Source organism: Antennarius striatus, chromosome 4, assembly GCF_040054535.1.
Source record: "Antennarius striatus isolate MH-2024 chromosome 4, ASM4005453v1, whole genome shotgun sequence".
In the NCBI taxonomy this organism is placed as follows: domain Eukaryota; kingdom Metazoa; phylum Chordata; class Actinopteri; order Lophiiformes; family Antennariidae; genus Antennarius; species Antennarius striatus.
The window spans coordinates 7,964,445-7,988,680 of NC_090779.1; the positions used below are offsets into that span (position 1 = coordinate 7,964,445).

The 24,236-nt window shown below is 41.7% G+C and overlaps 1 protein-coding gene across 1 annotated transcript in view; it reads right to left on the minus strand.

Moving 5' to 3' along the window:
• Positions 1 to 665: 665 nt before the first annotated feature.
• Positions 666 to 24,236, minus strand: part of ano3 (anoctamin 3) — a 28,814-nt gene continuing 5,243 nt past the window's right edge. Inside the window, exons 2-25 of the mRNA XM_068312681.1 lie at positions 21,011 to 21,217; positions 17,554 to 17,684; positions 17,246 to 17,401; positions 17,060 to 17,160; positions 16,909 to 16,953; positions 13,559 to 13,690; positions 12,965 to 13,071; positions 12,018 to 12,073; positions 11,813 to 11,934; positions 9,888 to 10,022; positions 9,668 to 9,764; positions 8,444 to 8,504; positions 5,082 to 5,164; positions 4,826 to 4,966; positions 4,347 to 4,511; positions 4,096 to 4,132; positions 3,873 to 3,984; positions 3,518 to 3,575; positions 3,276 to 3,373; positions 2,881 to 3,035; positions 2,610 to 2,762; positions 1,833 to 1,983; positions 1,567 to 1,753; positions 666 to 1,098 (exon numbers count right to left, since the gene is read on the minus strand). Coding sequence (XP_068168782.1) covers positions 916 to 1,098; positions 1,567 to 1,753; positions 1,833 to 1,983; positions 2,610 to 2,762; positions 2,881 to 3,035; positions 3,276 to 3,373; positions 3,518 to 3,575; positions 3,873 to 3,984; positions 4,096 to 4,132; positions 4,347 to 4,511; positions 4,826 to 4,966; positions 5,082 to 5,164; positions 8,444 to 8,504; positions 9,668 to 9,764; positions 9,888 to 10,022; positions 11,813 to 11,934; positions 12,018 to 12,073; positions 12,965 to 13,071; positions 13,559 to 13,690; positions 16,909 to 16,953; positions 17,060 to 17,160; positions 17,246 to 17,401; positions 17,554 to 17,684; positions 21,011 to 21,217 — 2,873 coding nt within the window. The 3' untranslated portion in view covers positions 666 to 915. The remainder of the gene's footprint in view (positions 1,099 to 1,566; positions 1,754 to 1,832; positions 1,984 to 2,609; positions 2,763 to 2,880; positions 3,036 to 3,275; positions 3,374 to 3,517; positions 3,576 to 3,872; positions 3,985 to 4,095; positions 4,133 to 4,346; positions 4,512 to 4,825; positions 4,967 to 5,081; positions 5,165 to 8,443; positions 8,505 to 9,667; positions 9,765 to 9,887; positions 10,023 to 11,812; positions 11,935 to 12,017; positions 12,074 to 12,964; positions 13,072 to 13,558; positions 13,691 to 16,908; positions 16,954 to 17,059; positions 17,161 to 17,245; positions 17,402 to 17,553; positions 17,685 to 21,010; positions 21,218 to 24,236) is intronic.

The window sequence follows — 24,236 nt, forward strand, 5'->3', positions numbered from 1 at the left end:
GAGCACAACTGTAGGCACAATCAAGTTCACATTTCCTCAACTCAGGACAAGTCAAGCTCAGCAGTAGCGCAGACAAATTATCACGCAGGTCACGAGTACAGAACGCACAATTCAGGCATCAAGACGGGGGGCTTCGTCTATCAAGAGGTACAAAACAATAAGAACATGCACTTTAGATGATGCCACTGAGATTCTGCAGTCGAATGTAGATGAAAACATTCTCCACAACGAGAGCTGCTGTCTTCATTTGTTATTTTTCTCTTTGCAGTTCACAAAAAATGACCGCAGATATAAATTAGCATGCTTCGAGGGCAATATACAGTCGCTTTGCAAGAAACAGTGTACATTTTATTTGGTAGCAACATCAGCAGAATCACTTTTGCAAAAAAGAAACGCTACATAGTTCCATCACATAACCAGCAGAGCGTTGACTCTGCTGCTGCACATGGGAGACTAACACGACTCATGCTGCGAGCTGCACCTGACTGCAGACTGAAGGAGAGGGTGCTAGCTGCCATATACATACAGAGAGAGTGCAGGATGGGTCAGGGGAACTAGATCTGCATAGTAGACATTACAATTACACAGGTTTTTTCCAGAAAAACCATGACACAGCACAGATTAGGGCGATGCATTGGATGTAGCCAGGCGAGGGGTCTGGGTGGGGTACGGCGGGAGCGGTCGGAACCAGAAACCAGGAGCGGCACCAACGCTTGGAGGTGGAGCAGATGGCGAGGGAGTGGCCAGGATAGTCGCCCAGAGAACAAGCAGGTTTGGAGCAGGATTTGGTTTCTGGAGAGGTTGTCTTTGGTGTGCTGAATCAGCTGAGTGAAGCCTGACTCTCACAGCTAACATTACGTCGCAGGAATGGGAGGCTGTGCTGTGATTCCAGGGCTGCTGGACGTGAAGGTGAAGCTAAGGCCACTCGTGGTGATAACGTCGTCCGTTCTTCTTCCTCTCCTTCTGCAGGTGCTCCAGCTCTGCTTCATACATCATCTCCTGCATTAGGTACTTTTCCCTCCTCATGCGATCACAGAGGTCCTTGGGCATGTCGGGGATGAGGTACGCTATGAAGGACTTGATGCCGAACACCAGGTGCTGGGGGAAGCATTCGTCATTTATGAGTTACCTTACATAGAAGTCACACACTTATATGCTGTATAATTCACCAGTGGAAAGGTTTACACTGTGTGCATCTCAATAAAGACATTTACAGGACCTATAAGCTATTATAGGTGTGTATTAAGTTTCATTGTAGAAATCAGTGCAGGAGGCTGCATTATCATGAAATTATAAATTTCATGAAATTATAATTTCAGCATTATCAGGAAACTATCATGAGAAAAAAAGAAATGTGACTCTTTGTCTTTTGATGCTGAGTGATTCTTTTTAAGAGTCAGTTACAGAGGAGACTCACCTAAACTGGGCTTGTGAGACATAAGTTAGTAAAAAGACATGATAAGATTAAAAAAAAAAAACAGACTCAAGAGGACATGAGGGGGATTTTGCCTGAGCTGCTTTTGTGTTCACTGGTAAAGACAGGAAAAAGAAACACAGCAGACAGACCTCAAAGACGATGATGAAGGCCAACCTGGCAGCTAAGACGTGCCAGAACTGCAGGGTGAACTCGTACGGCCCTGAGCTCCAGGGCGGAGCTCTGTAGTCGCGGTACCTGCAGAGTAGGATCTGGCTGCTGTTCGCTTCCCTCATCTCAAACACAGACAGGCTGCTGTTCATGTAACCCTGCAAACATCTGAGGGAAAGAGGGGAAGCTATAAGACCTAAACCACAAACCACTCCGTCTGTATTTAAGTGTTACGTTTGGAGCTTACTCATTGCCGTGGTGGTGTCCCTTGTCCACACACGGGCCGTATTTGAAGGCGTAAACAAAGCGCGGGATGTAGTCTGAGGTGATGGCGATGACGAAGGCGTTGGTGATGACTGCCAGCACGCCGATACCTTCAAGAATCCCATGCCAGATACCTGACGTCCAGAACAGACGACAAACATTCGACATTACTTTACAAATTGTGAGGGAAGAAAGAAGAAAGTTCAGAAAGCTTATTGGTGAAACTTTAAGTGCATCAGGGTGAAGAGAATGACTGGCAACCAAACAGGAAAATTCTGCCCTTTAATTACAACATGAATTGTGTCTTTCAGTGTGCCCCATTCACTTCTCTTCTGTTAATAACTTTCCATAATGAGTTTCAACAGTCATAATGTTTCTGGTGGCACTAAAATAAAGCCCAAGGAGACCACTTTACTGGCGGTAGAACTAATCATCCCCTGTCTTTACTGCATTTGATTTTTCTCTGTCTGACTAGTCAAAGTCCAGCTACTCCTTCAGAGAAGCTCAGAAGATTGTGTGCGAATGAAGAGATTGTTGATTTAAAGCTTTATGTTTCAGCGTGAATTCCTCCTTTAATGACAGGGCGGCGCGCCACCACACACATATGGTAATGTATTACGAGGCAGCAGGGAGGGCGCTGTACGGGGGTGGGCGGAGGGGAGGGGTGGGAGCATATGGCAGCACAGACAGAGAAGATGAGGACGTATCCTTCTGTACCGTGTGAGGAATATTAAGAGGAGCCACCAGTGATCGCACTGACCTATGTCTGTGGCGCGGGCGGGCATCGGCCTCCTCCACTGAGTGACAAACTTGTAAGCGTCAAGACGAATCTCAATGATGTTGTTGAGCAGCGCCAGCAGAGGAGCCAGGGGGAACGCTGCCACGAAGATGGTGGTGAAGCCAAACTGGAGAACTGCGGATTGAAGAGGAAGTCCATCTCAGCTCTGGCACAACATCAGTTTTTATTATTTTCCTGCTTCTCCTTGAGGCAAATGTGCCACTTTAAAAAAAAAAAAGGTGTCGTGTTTTACCCATTTCGAGGTACTCGTCCACCAGTCCATGGGCGTTCATTGGCTGCAGGTTCCAGTCTTTGTCCCACTGAGGAAGCTGTGCTTTATTCTCCACGTTCTGCCCTCCGCTTCCTCCTTTCTTCATCTTCCTGCGAGACCACCAGTTCTGCAGCAGACTGGAGAAGCAGCCAGTGGCTACCTGTCATCTCACAATAATTATTTCTTACAATGCACTGAGCACTGCAGGGACCAATCTGCTGCCTCACCCCTCAAAACAGCATTCAATGTGTTTCTAAAAATTAGAAAATTCTCTTCATATGCTAATAAGGACAAAAATCTCTGTCATGCCAAACACTTGAATTTATGGTACTGAAGAATAAATACGGGATGTTTAAAGAATGCTAAACATTACTCACGGATAACCGAGCTCCATGAAGTTGTTCCAGATTTGTTTGAAGAACATGATGACTCCCATTTGTAGGCACAGATCGATCAAACAGCCGCTAGGGTGACACTGAGAGAAGAACACAAACAAAAACTGTGACCATTTTTCATGGCAGATAGTTTTACAGTAATGGTTCTCGCGCAGATATTCACACCGATCATTAGAAAGATGGATGGACTGTGATTCTAGATATGCTTATCATGGTGCACTCACCTCCTCAAGTCTCCATCGATTAAAGAGCTTATTGTATTTTCCAGGCCTGCCAGCAAACCTGACAGATTGAAAGTGGCAACATTAGCCATGAAATTCAATCAGAGGAAAACTAATGAACTCTGGGGGAGAAGAAAAAAAAAGTCAAAGGTCTTAATTATGGCCAATAAACCTCACAGCTTGGTCACATTTATAGTTAAAGAGGTTCTTGTAAATGGTTGGAAATGAACTCTCTAACAAGAGGGAGAGGTTTAGGAGACTTGGTGGTCATGACAAGGAATTCTGAAGCAAAGCATCTTTGAATGATAATTAATTTCACTGTTAACAGGAGCTGTGAAGCTCGTGACGGCCAGCCTACCTCCCGAGAAAGAAAGCGATGTAAAATGTGGAACTGTTCAAATTAACAAACTGGAACAGAAACATCTTCAGTGCAAAGCTGTTCTCCCACTCAGATTCTGTCCGTGGGTGCTCTGAGGAGGGAGGAACAGGGGGGTGAGCCAGGGTGAAAACTAATTCTTGCCAACTATCTGGGCAGAAAGAGAAAGTGAAGGTATAATCGTATTGCGGCTGACAACGCTCACCTAAATTTGTCAGTAGATAGGCCACCTTTTCATACACCTGGGAAAATGATAGTACTTGTAAATATCAACATAGAAATGGTCGAGGAGAGAAATGGTCAAGAGAAACAGGCAGACAGGAATGTCATGAAAATCCTTCTGGCTGAAGATGTTATACTGTAGTTCCTAGAAGAATCTTCTAAATAAATGTTTCATGGAACACTTGTTTGACACCACATGTAAACATTCTAGATAGTGCTTGTCCAAAAACTCACCACGTTGAGAGACATGATGATCATAAAGTTGATGCAGACACCAGTGCCAGAAATAGCGAACTGCCAATTCTTTTTCACGAAATACCAGTTGAGGGACGCAAACTTCTCCATCGCAATGAGACGGAAAACCACGACAGCAAACACGGCCGTGAGAACGAGGGAGATCTAAGCAGAGAGGTGATGAGGAGGAGGAAGCAGAGAGGAAGGGATGATGGTGATGATGAGCAGATGAACACTATGCAGCATAAAATGGAGAACTCACTGAGAAACAATGAAAAAGAACCAAATAAACATCAATCATTCAAATATATTGAGTTAGGAGATGAAATTGGCAGCCAGATAGTTACAGTGTTCCTCCACCAGATGGCGCTGTTATGTCACTACCAGCAAATCACCGCTTCAAAGGTGGGACGCAAAATAACAAATTATGGTGTCACTGTGAGACCCACTCCCGACAGAAAAACGATCAAAAGGTTTACCATGAAGAATATTCCGGACACAGACACCATGAGCCGGCTGAGTTTGTCTGAGAAGGGCTGGAAAGGCTCTGGTTTTCCAGAGATGGGGTTGACTCTCTCCTTCCTGGAGTACTTGGCTTCGAACTGAGGCCTCAGCTCCTCCTGATTCACAGCAGACATTCCAGTGTGAGTGATTAAACTGCCATGACTTTTATATCATGTAATCTGGAAGGCATGCTGCATGAACATAGATTATCTGAGGATATTGCTGACACACCTCTTCTTCCTCCCAATCGATGAGATCCCAGTCATAAGTCAGCTCTGCTCGCCTCCTTTTCCAGAACTCCAGGAACACGGTGGCTGCAGACAGAATTAGAACTCATATTATTGATCAACGGTATGATTGATAAACACGTGGTTGGAAAAAGTCTTTAACATTATGATCATATATCCAGAGTGAAACACCGCAGTGACAAGCTAGGCCCATGACTGACACTGATTACTGCCGTTATTTCCGACTCCTTCATCTCAGTGGTGAAGATGAACAAAAGCGGTCTCAGCGGATATGCTTTATTTCAACCCCAAATCATGTTGTTGTCAGAGGACATCCATTTCATGTGAAACACTTCAAAAGTAAAATCTGTCTGTGAGCAGGATTCAGTCTGGAGACACTGCACACACCACCAGAGATGTGTGTTAGACAGCTTCCTCTGCTCAGGGTGTTCAAATATTCTGGTTTATGACAGACTCATAAAGACTTTCACAGAGGCTGCTCAGAGAACACACTTCAGCAGCCACAATACAAGCAATAAAACACTGTAAATTTACAGCAATGACCTGGCAGCAGCTTCATCTGCACAGCTCTTACATACATAATATATCTAGAAATAAACATGCACTTCATTACTGTTTTCTTAGCAATTTACAACCCAATATTGACCACAGTTTCCACTTTAAATGACTGTATGGTCTAGCTAACCATTCACACATTCACTCTAAATCTAATTTAACATGCCAACACCAAAGCCCAGGGATCAAACCACTGCTTTCACTATGGATGACTGACTGCTCTCCTGAGCCACAGTCCCCTATGTTAAACTACAAAACCATCTCTAACGGACATAACAAACAAGGGCAATTGTAGATCACATCCCATCATCTCAACACTGTGAGGGAAGCCTGGAAAATTTCTATTAGAGTTCCTGATTACAATCTACTGTATATGGTAGCATAATAACAGCAGAATGACCAAAATATGCTTAAATGTACAGAAATATGCAAAATGATGACAGGATTTATGAAAAGTACATCTGAAGGGTCCCTACAAACTATGTTTGTCATTTCACTGAATCCCTTGGTTTTTCGATGAGACATCAAACCATTACAGAGGGTGCAAGGATGACCCTAAATACCCCCATAGCATAGAGAAAAAGTGTCTCATTAGACTAGTGAAGGTTGTCTAATCAATGCATCGGGAGGCTGAGCAGCTGGCAGCATGCCTGTTTTAGTTTCACTGTGTGCTCTGCTATGTTTACAGTACATTTCTGTATATTATAGCGCTATAATCAGGTACTTTTCACCCTGGTTGCATTGTGCTCAACCGTGTGTGACTATACTATATGCATAATGCAGCGTATGTTGTTCAGGTTTCACAGTAAATATGAATGACAGTTTTACAGCGCAGATCAAGAGCGGTGGATTGCTGACCCAGCCCTATTGTCACATTTCATCACACACATGTGAAACAAACCTGTGCTTTTGAAGCAGGAGGACCAACAACTAATGAATACTGACAGGAGAATCAGTCACAGGTCTCCATAGAGCACTATGGATGTAACATCTGAACATACTGCATGCACTCAAAGCTGAAGAAGATGATAACCCATCCTCAATCAACAGAAAAAATGTGATGTTTTTTCTATACAAATTTAAACATATTTATAAAAGGCTGGTGTCAGCATGTTTGAAACCCTCCTCCACACCACATTTCTGAAAACACCGCACAAATAATGCACCATATCCTTCATTCTACTGGTGAGCCTGGGACAGTGTGTGTTTATCATTTTAAATATACAGAATGCAGAAGATGACCAGCCTTCAAACTCATTCAGAACTTCCTATCATTAATTAATCAATGCATTAATGTATGTGATCAGTTTGTTGAAGCTACAATGCATAGTTTGTGATTATGATCATCGCATTTTAACAACACTACTTAATCAGAATAAAGCTTTTGGTTGATAGAGTGTTGGGGATGACACATGTTCTGTGTGTAAAATCAAAATGCTGGCATGAATTCTTGCGACTGGAGAATAGCTGCACGTTCTGCCGAATAAGTTTTTAATCAAATTTTGCCTTACTTGAAATGAGGTTGGACGCTAACAGTCTGTCTAGACCTGGGCTTGTCTGTCCTATATTTAAGAAATAGGACAAGGAACATACCAATTAGATGAAATTCTGCAGGCAGGCACTGGTGAGAAATAATGAAATCTCAAATCTATTTTCCTTCAGTAAATGAGAAGGAAGATTTAACCACCTGGAAACAGGTTATTATTATTATTATTATTATTATTATTATTATTATTATTATTATTATTATTATTATTATTATTATTATTATTATTTTATTATTACAATTAATAATCATGAATACAAAGGATCAGTGACTCCAGTGGAGGTGAAACTAATAGCTCCACTCTGGGTTTTTATTTCTCTGATATGAAGCCAGGGTTTGAAAAATGGATGGTAAACCAAATCATTAAAGTTTTATTCTTTTGCGTCCGCATATGCGGAAGCAAAACTAAATGCTCCCAGAATTGAAGGTTAATTTGGGGCACCAAAAGTAAATAGGACCTTAAAAAGTGCCAGAGTGTGAACAGTCAGAACAACGTTGACTGCTGTTGAAGATGTGAAACTTTAATATAACTTGACCCACTTTTGTTTGAGGAGAGAGACAAGCAGCCTGAATTCCCCAGTCCCTTGGGCTAACCAGTTCAGTTTTTCATCTCTATCTTGTACACACACACTCATGTACGCACGCACGCACGCACACACACACACACACACACACACACACACACACACACACACACACACACACACACACTGGAGTAATCTTACTCAGTGGCTCTGCAGTGACACAACACAGCTGGACTCCCCTCAACTCTTAAGCTCTCGTTGCTCCTTGTTCAGCTTTAACTCAGAGCACAATGAGCCAAATGCTCCCTCTGGGTGAAGGTGATTATTAACTGGATGTATGGATCTGGGCTGGATGCCGCTCAGCAACTCTCCACATTTACACCTTAAACATATTGCAGCTGTGGGAACAATAGCTGCAATAAACTGCCTTTATGTAAAAAATAACCGTGTGGCTCCATGACTCACTCCCTCTGAGGGACTGTCTGACTATCTGACTAATGGCCTGAAAGTTTAAGTGTAGATGATTAATTACAGAAACATCAACATGACTTCACTGACAAATGCATCACGAAGCACAGATGTTTATTGGAGAACGGAAGCAATGAGAAATTAATATGTAATAGAAGTGAATTCCTGGAGGGTTTGCATGGAGTGAGGAAAATTTTATATGAAACAAATAATTACATTTGTTTAAAAAAAACAAAAAACAGGGCCACCTACCCCAAATAGCCATGAAGATTGCGAAGAAGACAGTGCCGCCATTATCGAACAGATGGGTCACCTGGAAACACAAGCGTAGGAAGAACTGACTGAAAAGCACTTCATCAAACAAATCATGTACAGGTAAAAACCTCGGCTTATGTCATTAACCAGTTCTAAGTTGAAAAATGACTTAGGTCAAATTAACTTGTCTCCAGGCTAAACTGAAAATAATCATTCCTAGTACTGCTTTAAGCTTACAAATTATTTCAGTTTCTATTGTAATATAGTTCAGAAAACACATCGCCGTCTCCCACGTCACCGTCTCGTCTTCATCCACTTCTTCCGAATTGTGGGTCACAGTTGTTGTTACAGGCTAATAATATGATATTATATGTATTTATTCTTATTTATTGTACAGTAACATCATATTATGTGCTTTTAACAGTTTACTAGTGATTTTATGATTCCAATATTTTTGGCAGACCGATGTTAAGTCTAGTAAAATAATGTAGGCTTGATTTTTATCTTTTCAAGTATTTATTTGGAAAACCGATGTATAATAATCAAGATTGACCTAACGAAATGATGCAAGGCGAAGTATACCGGTATTACCCACATTTCTGACTAACGCATGTAAAGACCGTCTCAATGTTAACATCATGAGTCAAAGTTCGTCAAAGTTTGACACCTGACATGAAGAACTTGTAGAAAAGAAATGTGGAACTTTTGAGAAATTAGCATTTTCTTGCGTCTTGTTCGTAAATTAAATGTGAAACTACAGCTATGAGACAACTATGTTAGCTTAGCATAAGGACTGGAAAGCATACTGAAACAAACTGTCTCCATCCACAGATGATCTCACTAACTGCAACTCGAAGTTCACCAATTAAAGAACTCAATCGCGTTTTTTTTAATTTGGAAGAAAAACAATCAATGGCTATTAATTATTTATTGCATTTCTTTTTTTGCTGGCTGTGGTGTCTTTCAGACAAGTGTTGCTCATCTTATTATGGATGAAACTTTGTTAGAAGGTTGTCCAACTAACCTTAAAGTAATTGTTTCTGTTTCTATACATTAAATTGACAGGTTTTAATATAACATTATTTAACTAACATTTATCTGAGCTGAACACTCTGACGATCTTACTTTAATTCAACTAAAGAGTCTCTAGTTTATGGACCTTAAAGATTGTTGACAGAAATGTGAAGACACTCTGCTCTGTGGCATCAGCGACACACTGACCTTAGCGTAGACACAGCTGTCACTCAGCGTCCACGGCTCACAGGTCTCCTCACACATCGGACACATGATGGTGGTGTTGGCTTCACAAATCTCCTTACTGACCAGGTGATGAATCAGGATACAAAAGCACAGAGTGGGCATATGCATCTTTTTAATGACATTGTCCACATTGACATCGGTATAAGGGATCTTAGGTGGATTGCAGGTCGTATAAACTGACCTGACTTGGCTGGAGTCCATCGTGAAGAGACCGTAGAGGAAGACAAAAACACCGACCAGAGCGGCAGGGATCAGCATGCCGGTGTACCAGCCCAACCAGGCAAAGTAAAGACCGATCTTCTCACCAAAGTACCTCCTGGGAGCGATGGGGAGATGGAGAGGTTGGAAATACGGGTGATACAGGGATAAAACGGTCAGAATATCCCGATAAACTGTGAATTAAACATGGCCATCCTCACTTACAGTGAAGCTGTGGCTGTAATTAGTGTGGTGGACGTAGTCTGGTAACCTAATGGATGGGATAGACTTAAAGGTCACACAGCATGAAGCTGTGGTGGGAGTGAATCAATAGCTGCAGCAGCTACTAAAACCACAGCTGTCAATGTGCCCTTGAGCAAGTCACTTATTCCACAACGTCACCAATGAAGCAATTCAGTGGAGATTAGCAGCAGCAAGCAACGCCTAGCATGTTAACATACACGCAAAATAATGTCCTGTAATGCTGTCGTGGGTGCATTTCATTCAAAGAAGACATAAAGAACTTAGGAGAAAAGAAAAATGAATGAAATGATTGAAATTCCAAATTTATCAAAAGATCCTAACAAACGCCATCAAGATAAAGGACAGATGTGAATGTAAAGATCTGTGAAAAAATGTTGAACTGTTTATGAGTAATGACCCAGAAACTCTTGAATTCGAGTCAGAGACTGTGGTTTGGGGTGGTAAGAACATTGTTCACTTAGTGGAAGGTTGGAGGTTTGAGCCCCAATCCCAGAGTCTACATTCCAGTGTATCCCTGACCGAGATACTTAATTCTAATTGTCTACTTGTGTGCTAAGGGCAGCCCACTGCTCCTTAGGGATGGGCCGAAGGCAGAGAACAAATTCTGTTTCAGGTAACAATTAAGAATGAAAATACAAATCCCCCTGACAGAAACTTGAAAGTGGAGGAAATTTACTTATGTGTACAAACACACAAACAAACCAGCAACTATAATGCCCAACTTCAACTTGTAACCACAAATTTAAAAAGATTAAAAAGGCAAAAACCCCTAAATAGCCCCGATAATAACCCCCTAAATAACCGTATGCGTTGTCGTGTGGACGCTGTAACCAAAACTTTTTCTATCCGGGGGGCGTCTCCCTGCAACAACAAAAAAAATGCTGTGACGTCTGGTGTGTCTGACACGTGTCTACCTGTACAAACCGGACGGAGTTAAAACCGGCTATTTTCTGACGTACAACAGCTCCACGTCAAAGTCGCATTGATGAACATGCTTGACAGTTGGATATTTGTTCGTCTGTTTCTTTCTTTATGAGTTGTAAATTTGATATATTTATTTATTCTATTCATTCATTCACGTTTCTCGCCGACACCAGCTCTGGGTCGGACCAGGTCACGCTGCCTGCTGGTGAGAGAACTCTGTGATGGACGTTGGGTGCACATTTGTTCTCATATGTTTGGTATGAAGTCTGATATTATTGTTTTATCGTGGAATTGCCACAGGTTCCGGCTAGTATTAATATAAAGTTGTCGAGTTATGTTGTTATATTGTTGTTGTTGTTATGCAGTCTAGTTTTACACGTTTCCAGTCCTTATGTAAGTGTAAACTCATCACCTCCTGCTTCCAGCTCTTTACTGAGGTGTTAATTTTCTCATCTAACTGCAGGAAAGTGAAGTAACTATAATTTGCTCTGTCTCCTCTTCCTTAAATGGTGGTAAAAAGGAAGAACAAGAACTGTGCCAAGGAAACCATCAAATAAATTGTCAGCAGACAGTTCAGACAGCAGACTGCCATCAGAACCCTAGAAAGAGGGGTGAAATTAACTGGGCTGTACTTTGTTCTATTTAAACAACACATCTGAAGTAACGGATGGCAGAATGAGGCTAAAAGTAGCTGTGGCTGTCGTGTCTCCATCTGATTACCTGATGAGGTCCAGAGGCTGGTATTTGTACCAGATTCCCCAGCGGGCCCAGCGCTCATACAGAAGATGCCTGTGGTTCTGGGCGCCGTGGGTCTTAATGGGGTGTCTGCTCTTGTAACCACCCTAAGAGACAAAGAGTACAGGATGTCGTCTGACAATTTGCAAATCTCAGCAGCTTTTTTAACGCAAATAAAAACAAATCTCACCTCGTGAGGAGGAAATGCAGCCTCATATGTGTTGTTGCCCAGTATCCGGTTGATACCTACAGCAGCATAAAGCCGGACATGTAACACGACGCCGCTACAGCAGAACAGCCACATTTGTAGGGAGCAGTTCATAGATTCCCTTAAGGTCCACAGTCGTTATGATTTATTGCATTATATATATCTGTAAGCTGCATTAGATAAGCATATTGGAGGCGTAAATACACTCCTACAAGCTCAATATACCCTGGAAGATTACCACTGGGTGGAAAATACCGTTTGCTGCATGTGTTGTCCTGTGTGAAGCAATAATGAATCAAACACTGTTTTCCACAGAAGACAAGGGTGTTTGTTTGTTTGATTGTTTGTTTGTTTGTTTGTCATCCCCTTCCTGCAGCTATAGATAGTGAAAACTGCATCTGAAAAGAATTTTCCACTCTTGGGGCAGAGCTGATCTTATTTGTTGGAAAGTGGAGTGGTCACCAACATTAAAATATTAATGTGAAATCCTCTCCAGCCCTTCGAGGCCAAAACTTTAATAAGCAAAACATGTCAGCAGAAGTTGGACAAGATAGTGGGGTGGGTGTGGACGGAGGGGATCAGCCACAGCGACCAGCGGCTCAGCGGCAGCCCGCAATTAATCACCCACAGCAAAACAACAAAGTAAGCCACGGGTTCCCCCGTCGCCTGCTGGCGCTCTCTGAAGTCATATCAACTGTTTTATTGAATCTACTCTGTGGCTCGTTTTCTGACCTTTATGTTAATTGCCTTAATTATATAGTAAGTTTAACATCAAAGTTTCAGATGAGTAAAACTGCAGATATAAAACTTTGTGGACTCTGCCCCAATTTCTCCTAAATAGTAATGGGTTTGTGTTCATTAATTTGAGTTTAAACTTTAGATGATGAGAAGCAAGACGTGAAAGAAGTGAGTCAAATTAGCAGAATTACCCATCTTGGATTTTCCATCCTCGTACTTTGTGCGCTGCAGGACATGATGAACTATTCTGCTTCTGGTAGAATTGGAAAAGAAGGTTTCTCTGTTGTTGATGGTGAAGCTGGTGGGAAAATAACACATAATCTGATATTCATCATGTAACAGCATGTCAATATTATTCTGTTATTGGCAGCTGAGCCAGTGATGGAAAGTTCATTAAAATATTCATTCGAGGATCATTATTTCCAAAAAAAAAAAAAAAGCATCATGTCAGACAATTGAAGGGGAAGAAAAACAATCAAATGACAGATGAGATGATGGCATTCATCAAAGAGATGGTTTAGAAATGAAAAAATAAAACAGGAAGGAATGAGGCAGAAAACTAATTACTGCACGGACATCTGCTGCTCTGGCTCAATATCTTATTTATGATCTACATGACATTTTCTTTCTAGCATCAAGACGTGCATTATATCTGCTGGATTCTGAATTAGAGGGGCTCAGGATATGATTGGATGTGACGGAAGCGAAGAAAGCAGGGATACCAGGAGGGATGGATATCAGTCCACGTCACTGATACAGACACACAGACGGTTGTGTGTTCTTACTGGTGCGTGCGTGCTCGACTGAAGGGGGCCGTGAAACAGTCAGATTCCTCCAGGTCAGGCAAGGCCTCTTTGTCCAGCTTCATAGGATTTCTAGGAAACCAGCTTTTCATTTGGCGCCATCTCAAATGAAACCTGCAGCACAGACAGACGAGCTGGATTAACGGCTCGGATTAACATGAAGATTGTTTTCTTGATATGGAGCTGTGGATCCTGATCTCTTCCCCCTCGCACAACTCTGGCAGGCTGCCTCACTGCTGAGCACGTGTCTACAGACAGACACACACACACACACACACACATATATATGCACTCATTACCCTGCTGACTGTTGGGTTTCATTTCCATTCTCTATAGATCTGTGAGCGTTGATCCAGAACAGCTTTACTCAAAGAATAATTCTATTCTTAAATGCACGGCCGTGAGTTCAGAGACCACACAATGATTTCTTTATCTGCATTGATTTCCAATGTAAAGTTGACATAATATTAATAAATCTTATTTAGCACACTAAAATTGTCTAATTATCAATTAAATTTAATATTGTCACTTTGTGAGCTTCTGGTCATAAATCAAAATATCACACATATTAAAATTTTGCCGTTTCGATTTGTCCGTGTGGAAATGAGCTACTGTCTTAAAGAACAGCAGCTCAGTCCACAAGGACTTGGTATGCGGATCAGAAGGGGGCCAGTTCAAACCCGGTGTGGCCCAAAGTGTGGAATGTGAGCTGGTGCTGCAGGTGAAGAGGTGTCAGTTCACCTCCTGAGCACTGCTGAGGAGCCCTTGAGCAAGGCACAAAACCGTAAAACCGCTTATAGGTGCTGCCACACGGCTGCCCAACGCTCAAACATTTCTCCATTAACTGCATGTCCACAGGCTCTTTGTGTGTGTGTGTGTGTGTGTGTTTAATACTTCAAGTGTAAAATGAATGTCCACACTGTTGATTAATAAAGTAAATCTTAGATAAATCCTCCTGTGGGGGACAGAGATGTGCACAGAGAACATCAGCTGTCATTATCAGCTGAATGTCAAGCCCCAGAGGAATATTTCATGTGGTCCCTAAATCCTATGGTAATGTAACTTCTAATTCCAAATACTTTTTTTCTCTCACATGGCCTGAAAAGCTTTTCTGTAATGCATAAACGTATGAGTCAAAAAACACTTTCTCCAGATGCACAGATGATCTAATCTGTCGGACACATTCCACAACATATGGAGCCGAGCCGGGCGTGGCACTAATCCTGTCACCAGGATGAGAACTTTGACCCAGTATGGAAAAAAAAGGTCCCAGCATCATCAGATATGTGTTCATTTCCATTAAATGTATTAACTTCATTTTTTTTCTTCTTCAGTCTTCTTATTTCTTAGCAGTAAAAGCAATGAGCCGCCGTTGACATCTATTGATCATAATGATTGACCCCCAAGCAGATGATGAAATGTCACACAGCATCAATAGCACTTGTGCTCTAGAAACAATAAATACTTGAACAGAATCTAACGGTGATCGATTCACTAGGTGTGGGTGTTTTTATGTCTGGAATCCATTGAGCTGCACTGCAAACACGGTTCAAAGTCAGCGGCTGAGGTATTATTTGTTTGCTGTTTCTCAACATTTGCTGAATTTATCTGTTCAGTGAGGCTCGGCTCTGACGCCGGCTGAATGAAAGTAGATGGGAACAGTGTCGATAAAATGCCAGAGACGGCTGTGTGAATGCAGATGAATGGGACGGACGCTGTACACAAAGTAATGACATCAAGCCAGCTGCATTCAGCAGCACGAGTCTCATTTGTTCATCTTTACGACTTTGAGTGACTGTCAGACCATTAACGCATGAAGCCCCTTCACCACTCACTGCAGATTTCTCTCTGTGGAGCAGCTTTTAGTGAACTGACAACAACATAATGGTCGTCACTGTTCACAATGATCCAGATCACTCTCACTCAAGTGCTTGGATGGGTGGGGGAGTGATAATTATCCACGTGATGTTCATTTGCTGGGTGTGTATGTATGCGTCCTCTGAGCAGTCCAGTAAAATGTAAAGTTAATGTAAAGAGAAATAATATCAATGAACACATCACTGCTAGTATGTGGAGCACTGGTGTTATCGACTGACAGTCACTGTGAAGATCTAAATCCTGAAGGGTCATAAATTACTTAAATGGTCCTTTTTATTACATCCTGATTGGTGCGTGGCTCTTTTGGACGGCCCCCTTCACCAAGTCCCGCCCACTTGAAACTACTTCAAAACAAACAACATGAACATTTCAAATGTGACATATCTAAAATGGTTCAGCATTCAGGGGCAGGACGGTGGCGCTGTGGGGAACGCTGTCACCTCTCAGCAAGAAGGTTATGGGTTTGAATCTTTTCCGTGTGGAGTTTGCATGTCTGTCCCGTGTCCTCGTGGGGTTTTCTCCGGGTCCTCCGGCCCTCTCCTACCTCCAGAAACATGCAGTCAAATGATCCCCCTGAATTGTCATTAGGGTGTGATTGAGTGTCTGTTTTTCATGTGACTCCAACATGCTGGCGATGTGTCCGGAGTGTACCCTGCCTCTCGCCAGTACAAGAAAATGGATGGATGGACGGTTCAGCATCATCTCAGTCATAGCTGGACCTTAATTTTTGTGAGCTTTGTGTGTGTGTGTGTGTGTGTGTGTGTGTGTGTGTGTGTGTGTGTGTGTGTGTGTGTGTGTGTGTGTATGTGTGTGTGTGTGTGTGTGTGTGTGTGTGTGTGTGTGTGTGTGTGTGTGTGTGTGTGTGTGTGTGTGTGTAGAGTATAAGATCAGATAATCCTTCATTTGTCCCACAGTGGGGAAATTTGTATACTTGCATGTGTTGTGAGTAAAAAGGAATTTCGCAATTGTGGGATAAATAAAGGATTCTTCTTCTTCTATTCTGCCAAAACCAAACTTGAACTTGAACCCAAATGCGCGACTCAGCAAACAAACTTTCTTCACGAAACCATTTAAACAAAGAAAACGTGATGCTTCTCTTAAAATCTACTTCGGTTAATTACAGATTTTTTTGAATGACTCTCCAACCACCTTAGATTAATCCCCCAAATCTAAATAACCTTTATTTCCTCCCAGCCGGGGCAGAGGATTGATTAATGTTGGTCTAATGAATCCTGACTCACTGGTTGCGATAAAATTAGCAATCATTGTTTGACTCACATTTCCCCTGTTTGCATTCCTCATGGAAGTGACTGATCACTTTAATCTTTCAACACCCTCACAGCTCATCTCAACACTGAAGCCTTGCAGCTGAACCACTCGTGGTTTTTATGAGATACACTGAAGCATCCAGCTGCCTGCCTCTCAACCTAATCTCATATCTTATATTCACCTACCTGCCCAAGGCTTTGCTCTTCCAGTCTGTAAAGTAACACTTTTTCCTTAAACAACAAGAGAAAGAAAGGCAAGTTAGAGATGAATGACGTGGTAAACCATGACGAAACTAACATAAACACCAGATTATGGGATTCAGAATATAAATGTTACCTGAAAGGCATGCGGATGTTCATGCGCTCTGCGTATTTGCAGAGCGTGTCCCAAGGAGCATGGACTTTCACAAACATGATGTCGTTGTTCGTCAAGGAGGGCTTTCAAAGTAAAAAAGGAACAGATTTAAGATTTTAAAAAAATCAAGCTAAGTCTTCCAACTAAAAATAAACCATATTCCTTTACCTCTTTCTCCAACATTAGACCCTCAGCACGCAAATTCTTCTCAAAGGTGCATCTCTTTTCTACTTGCAGACTGGACTTCTTGTACACCAAAATGTAGTCGATGCGCTTTTTCCCATCTCGGAAAAACAGGCCGGAGGAAGCATCTGCATTCTTTCCCTGCAGTGACATTTTTTCACCTCTAAAATCTGTTAAAGGCAGGCATGCTCAATGGTGCTTGAAAGCTTCTGAGTGGTTCAGGGGCAAAATAGCAGCAGTGTATCATTGCCAACATTTGTGGAATTAACAATGGATTAGTGCAAACGCGGTACCTGAAGTGAATTTGTGCGAGCCTCTAATTTCGCACGAGCGACAGGCTTTTGCAGGGGGAACATTTGGTCGGCTCTTGTTTCACACGTAGTCACCTCTGACTCCTCCACATAGAGATCCTTGCCATCTTCTGCTGCGCAGAGACAGAAGACGATCACAGAGAAGGTTAATGAGCTGGTGGTTACTGATCTTTGTTCCTGCTTAAGTCAAGTGTCCACATGGGAAGATTTAAATACAAATACAGGCTGTTTAAGCACCTTTTTTGAGAGCAGAATTCAACAGACCCATGCAGCCATGCTGAAAGACGGACAATATGTTTCCTTTAGTCTGAGTCTGTATAAGCCCCACAGATGTGCACAACGAGACGGAAGCAAACCAACACGGAAAAGAACAACAATCCAACTGATCCACAACTGATCCAAGACTTAATTTTTTTTACAGCATTCAAAGATATCTAGAGTCTTATCAGATGACGTTTGTGGAAAAACACTTAAAGATAGGATGATAACAGGTAACAGTTTGAAAACACTTCATTTAGATCATCGTGAACAGTAAAATAGCTGCAGCAACTTACTAAAGTACGTTAGAGTTTCTGCTGAACAATATCTTTTTGTGTCACCACATTATTGGACAGCGAACAGAAAGAAATTAGATTTAATGCAAAGAAGAAGAAACTGTGACATTTTCTTTCTTTCTCCTATTGGTTTATTTACATCCCGCTTCAAAGCGGTGATGTATTGTAAACGTCAGTGTTCATCCGTTTGTCCGTCTGTTAGTCCGTCTGTTAGTCCACCAAATATCTTCGCAACTGTTGCAGATAGTAAGATGAAACAAAAAGCACATTACTAGGGCAGCAAAGGGGATGAAAATGTGATGATGACCTTGACCTTGAGAAAACTAGGTCAAGGTCAAATTTCAACTTTTGTACACTCAGGAAGACGAAGACGAAAACGTTCTCCTGTCTTCTGTGTATTTTAGACCACATCAGAGCAGTGCGATCATTTTTATGATCGCATTATCTCCACAGAGTAGCAAAAAATATCCACAACTGTTCAGCAGATTTAATTAGAAATACGCATTTTTATTATCCACCAGCTATAATAAAATGTCAGATTGCAGTTCATTCTGTACACACAGGTTATGTTGAAAGTGTGCAGTGAAACTTATGGGAAACTTTGTCGCTGTGCTGGTGTGTGTGTTCTTTATGGATATCCTGGACTTCACACTGAAATGGGTTTTAGAGATGAAACATAAAATGGCTCACGGGGAGCTGTGATGAATCTAAAAGCAGTTTAAACTTGCAATGATGGATCATTCTGCCTTTTCATGTGAAGAAATCACACAGAGTGAATCTAATGAAGTGTTTGGAGTTTGATTAGCTTCCATGTGATACCTGTTAATAGTGCTGCACTGCATTAGGAAAAAAAAAAGCCGTTGGAATGTTTTAATTTCTGGTGATATAATATGCTGCAATGTAAAAAAAATAAAAAAAATATGAATTTTTGATTTGAAATGCAATATTATGAATTAATTGTCTTGCTTTTATTGCAGCACGTTACACGCATAAACCTCATTTCATACACCTCCTGCCTCTAAGCAGTGTCATCAGCCACCACCACCTCCTGTATCCAGATCCTGTAACTTGCCGCTGCTCAGAGAAAATGCCCGTCAACCACAATCTCATCTGAGTAATAAAGAGAGTACATTAAAATGAAATATCACTCCTCATCTACTGTAATGAACTTCACCTTTTAATATGTTTCTCCTAAATGAAATACAAATCAGAACATAAAAATAAAAGCGCATAGCATGCAATGCTACACAGGAAAATACCAGTAGCAGTAAAATAAACATATCTACAAATTAAGTTCCAATTCAATTCATGACCACAAGCAGAAAGACAACTCAGAACCCGTCTCCATGTTTTATTGAAGATCCTCCAGCAGACACACACTGTACGAAGGATGAAGACTTGTGAACAACACAATCTGACTGTGGATATAGCTGCCATATCTTTCTGGCACAAATGCCGGCGGCTGTGACACCCTGTCCTCGTCCTGCAGCGTCTACACATCACTGACAACCACAAGTTGTTTTTAAAAACGTTTAAAGGAGCAATTTCTTTCTTGTTCGTCCTGTCTTAGTTTGAAGACTGATTTTCCTCTGTGTATTAAGTCCATTTCCTGTCGTCTGCCTTTATTTCTTCCCCTCCATTCGATTGTTTCCTCCTCTGTCTCTCTGTCTGTTTACACAATAAACAGCTTGTGTTTGTGGTTTTATTTGTCAGTTTGTTGGATGTACTCCTGAGCTCTTTTTGTTATTTGGTCGTCCCAGTGTTCATTTTCTTAGGGTTTGGACTGATAGGGATCGTTCGCTGTTGATTGCAAATTTTCTTGGGCACTAAATCCCTGAACTTCCTGTGGATACGTCAGCGTTGTCCTGAATATAATGTCACTACAGAGCCCTTCACTTCCTCTTTCCCTACTCAACAGCTCTTCAGAGAAATGACCTGATTGCTCAAAATAAACCACAGACCTGTTGTAAAGGCTTCATGCAGGAACTCTGTTCTTTTTATCAAACTATAACCTGTCAGCTGAAGAGAAATAGATTTACTCACTGGCAGCTAACTAAACTAGTTAATGTGACAGCTAAGGAGGAGGCTGTCGATGATGACATCCCTCCTGGTCTCAATCAGCAGCCTCTCCAACATGAGTAAGGAGGCGTTTCATTCTGCAGGGATGAGCTCAGCTCAAAAGTGGGAAGAGGGATGCAGTTCTGTGAAGATTAGCAGCAGAAGGTGGGATGTTGCTGTTTGGACGAAAACTAGCTTTGCAACTTTGGCTGAAAATAGACATCTGAGGAAAAAGTCTGTGAAAATACACTAGACGCACATGACTGTGTTTTTGCCTGCAGCGCCTACTAATTCAGTGTTATACACAACCTTAAATGTCACCAAGACTTCTGTGTCGCTAACCGACAACGACCAATGTGATTCGACACAGCTGATGCAGAGCAATGAGACCTTAATGATACACTGGAAGTAATGTCAGTCACCAGGAAATAACATTTAACAAGTAAAATGAAATTGTAATAGAATGCTTTCACTGAATAAATTAAATTCTGTGCATTGTGAGCACTGGATTTGTTGTGAAAGTCTAGATGAGGTAGAAAAATGTCTTAAATCTATCACTAAATTAATCTATAAAATGGTCTCGTGGCTGCTGCAAACTTATTCGTATTATACACGATATTCATCATTAACAGGCTGTAGGGAGTCGCGTAGAACAAATAATGAGCAAAACCTGCTTGAGCATTGATCCAAAAACCCCACATCTAAAAACCTGCACAAACGTCCTCTCTCTTTTGTCACAGATTTTGTGGAATCTGTTATTTAGTCTCAAACTGAAACGCCTTCCATCGGGCCTCTCATTAAAGATGATTTTAGAGGTGCAGACTGACCTGTCTGTGGTGGGAGGAGGCTGCAGGATGTGCTGATGCTCTGACTCAGATCATCAGCTTCTGGTTTGGGCTCCGGACTCAGAGGCACAGACAGGAAGTGGTTGAGGTTAATTGGGTGAGTCTGACTCTGGGCCAGGCAGGGAAGGCTGCGGCGAGACGGCTTCAGGCTTTTCTCCTTCAGGATCTCGCTGATGCTGGTGTGCATGCCTGAGGGCACGAAGGACAGAAAGCAATCAATTATAGAAAATACATAATACCCATGAACATATATATCCATTTACATACATCCTAATCCATATCATGTTTGTATCTTTATTTATGCTTACACTGATGAAGGAGAATTTATTACCGTCGAAGACACTTCCTCCACAAGAGAAGAACTGGATTTATTTATTTATGTGATGCAGCTCGATTGATGGGATGATTCCCAATACACACATGATGTCAAATGTCACTGAAGTCAATAATATAAAAAAAACCTCAGCACATAAAGAGTTGGTGGGGATGTTCAAAGCCATATGGAGCTGTTAGCAGACCGGTCAGGGAGAAGCTGTGGGTAACAACAGCAGCATAAACATGACGTTAGTTTAAAGGCAGCATAAAAAGCACTCTCCAAACAAATAGATGACTGGACAGAGCTCCTGATGCGAGCATTCTGATGCTATTACAACATGTGCTGGATTGTGACCAAAATACCCATTTGCTCTGATAGCGTCGGATAACATTATCTGTTTAAACTGAGGTTGAACTTGACAGTAATCCTTCCAGAGACGGGGCCAGTGGTCCACATGTGGTCAGGAAGACGGTTTCAGCCGATGGCTTCGTCTTCCTGTTCAATCTGTCCATTCAGTCATCACATCTTTTGAATGTTAAAGCTCTGTTGTGTTTTTGTAGTTTCCAAGCTGCACAACAACCCTTTAGCACTTGATTTATTTCATGTCATAGCCTCTATAAGCTAGAAGAGCAACTTCAGCACTTCCATGAAAAAAAGCCATTGACTCGTGTTTTTGTATTTAAAGCTGCGATGTATTTTGCACATTTAATGATGCATAACTAATAGAAATTAAGTTCTTTATATTAATTTCCTCCTTGAAGTCTACTGGATTTGTTGATGCTGGCAAAGCGAATAACTATATCAAATGATTCAGTTATTCATCTTTTGTGTCCTTTTTCTAACGCATCTCTTATCAGGAATACACAAATAAAAATGCTTATTCAGCAATAGGAGAGAAAAATCAAATATGGCACAATACTTTGTAAACCTGGTGCTACGCATGAATTCAAGAGGACGGACTGAATGGAAAATACAGAGGGAGGGAGGGAGGGAAAAATTGCTTCACTCATCAACTGGCCCATCGTTTCATGGGCTTTAGTGGTTATGGTAATGTCTGTCCTTCATAGCAGAGTACATTAAACCCATCGGCGCTCCCCCTCCATCAAATCACACACAGCAGCAGGATGACGGACCACTAAACAAAACTGCATTAATACAATTGTTGGTGCTGGAACCAATTTAATACTAATATTTGCCTTGGCAGGGGTTATTTCCAAGGTGATTACCACATTTAAAAAGATATATGGTGACAGTGAGGTGGACGGGTTGTTTAAACGGGTGATTCAGTGATAGTGTACTGATGACCTGTGTGGAGAAGCTCATGGATTCATAACAATAATGAATGTCCAGCTATGGAAGCAAGACATTGCACCCAACCTTCACACCAGGCAGCCGCTGCAGCTCCTGACATACTTATTCATGTCCTGTTCTCATCCTCCAGGCGAGAGCAGGACTTCTTCTCACCCGGAGTGAGGAATTCTCTCAGTGACCTTCCTCAAACGTTCAGCTGCATTGATAAGTCACTCTCCTCGTCTCCTGGGAGTCTGTGCTGCAAGCTGTGCTATAACTCACCCTCCTGACGGGTCTCAATGGGAGTTCCCAGGGCTGCTGGGTGAGAATGGAGCCAGTTAAAGATCCGAGCTTATTGGACAAGAGGAACAACTCATCAAGCTATTTATTTCCTGTGAAGCCCCATAGAGATGAACTGAATACCACTGTAAGCTCTGACTATTAAAATGAATAATGTAGAAAGGAGAAACTGTTGAAATTGATGACTGCAGCTATTTGGCTTTGCTGAAGGGGATCAATAGTAAAACAGACTCTGAAAAGAAAACGTTGAATACACAACAATGATTAAAATGATTGCTAGATTTGTTCTTGTCGCGACTGCCAAAATATAAATTCTGGACTAATTAAATTATATTGCTGTACCTTCATATGACCAGATATATGGTGTTGAAAAAAGAAAATCATATTGGGAGATCATAAAAGAGTGTGTGTGAAGGAAAAAAGGATAACATATAAAGCTTACTCAGCACAAACTGCGACTTGAGTTTTAATTATTCCTATGACACACACGCACGCACGCACGCACACACACACACATACACACACACACAGGCCTCTCCTCACTTTCTTTCATATTTCAATGAATTCCATTTAATCCGATAGTTTTGTCATTACTGAGCTACAGTTTTCTGGGCTGTTATTATTTAAATATATTCCACATTGTGTTTCATTTTGACAATTACATCTGCAGTACATTCAAGAAATTGCTGATTTTATGGCCTGGTGAGCATTAATGTTTGTTTTTTCCAGCGCCGACATGCTTTATGACTGGCTGATAAATCAGTGCAGACCATCAGTGAGCGCCAACTCAACAGGCAAAGAGCTCTAAGTGATATAATTTTGCAGGTGGACCCTGAAATATAGATGCATTACTATTATAAAACCCTTGCCTATTCTGTCTCCCACATGCTGATCAGTACATGGAGAATGGCTGCTACTACGTAGCATGTTATAGTCAAACATGTTAATTTACTGGTCTGGATAATCCCAGCAGACATCTGCAAGGACCAACATGCAGGCGAGGATACATCAGAACAGAGCGAGCTAACAGGCTGGGTCGTCCCACGGGACCCCGTCGTCTAAAATAGACCCACAAATTGGATGGGGTTGGTGTTGTGTGAAATTGCTTCTGTGGAAACTTCAGAAAATGAGCTCATGAAAAATATGACTGGTCAAGTGGCTCAGCCTCGCTTTGAATGAAAGGATGCATAAACTGTTTTCTTTAAATCACTGTCCTATTCCAAAGCTCTGGTTTCATTTTCACATGTGGGTCGACTCCATGACCTCTGTTCTGGAGTCACAGCAACACTGTGAAGATAGCGC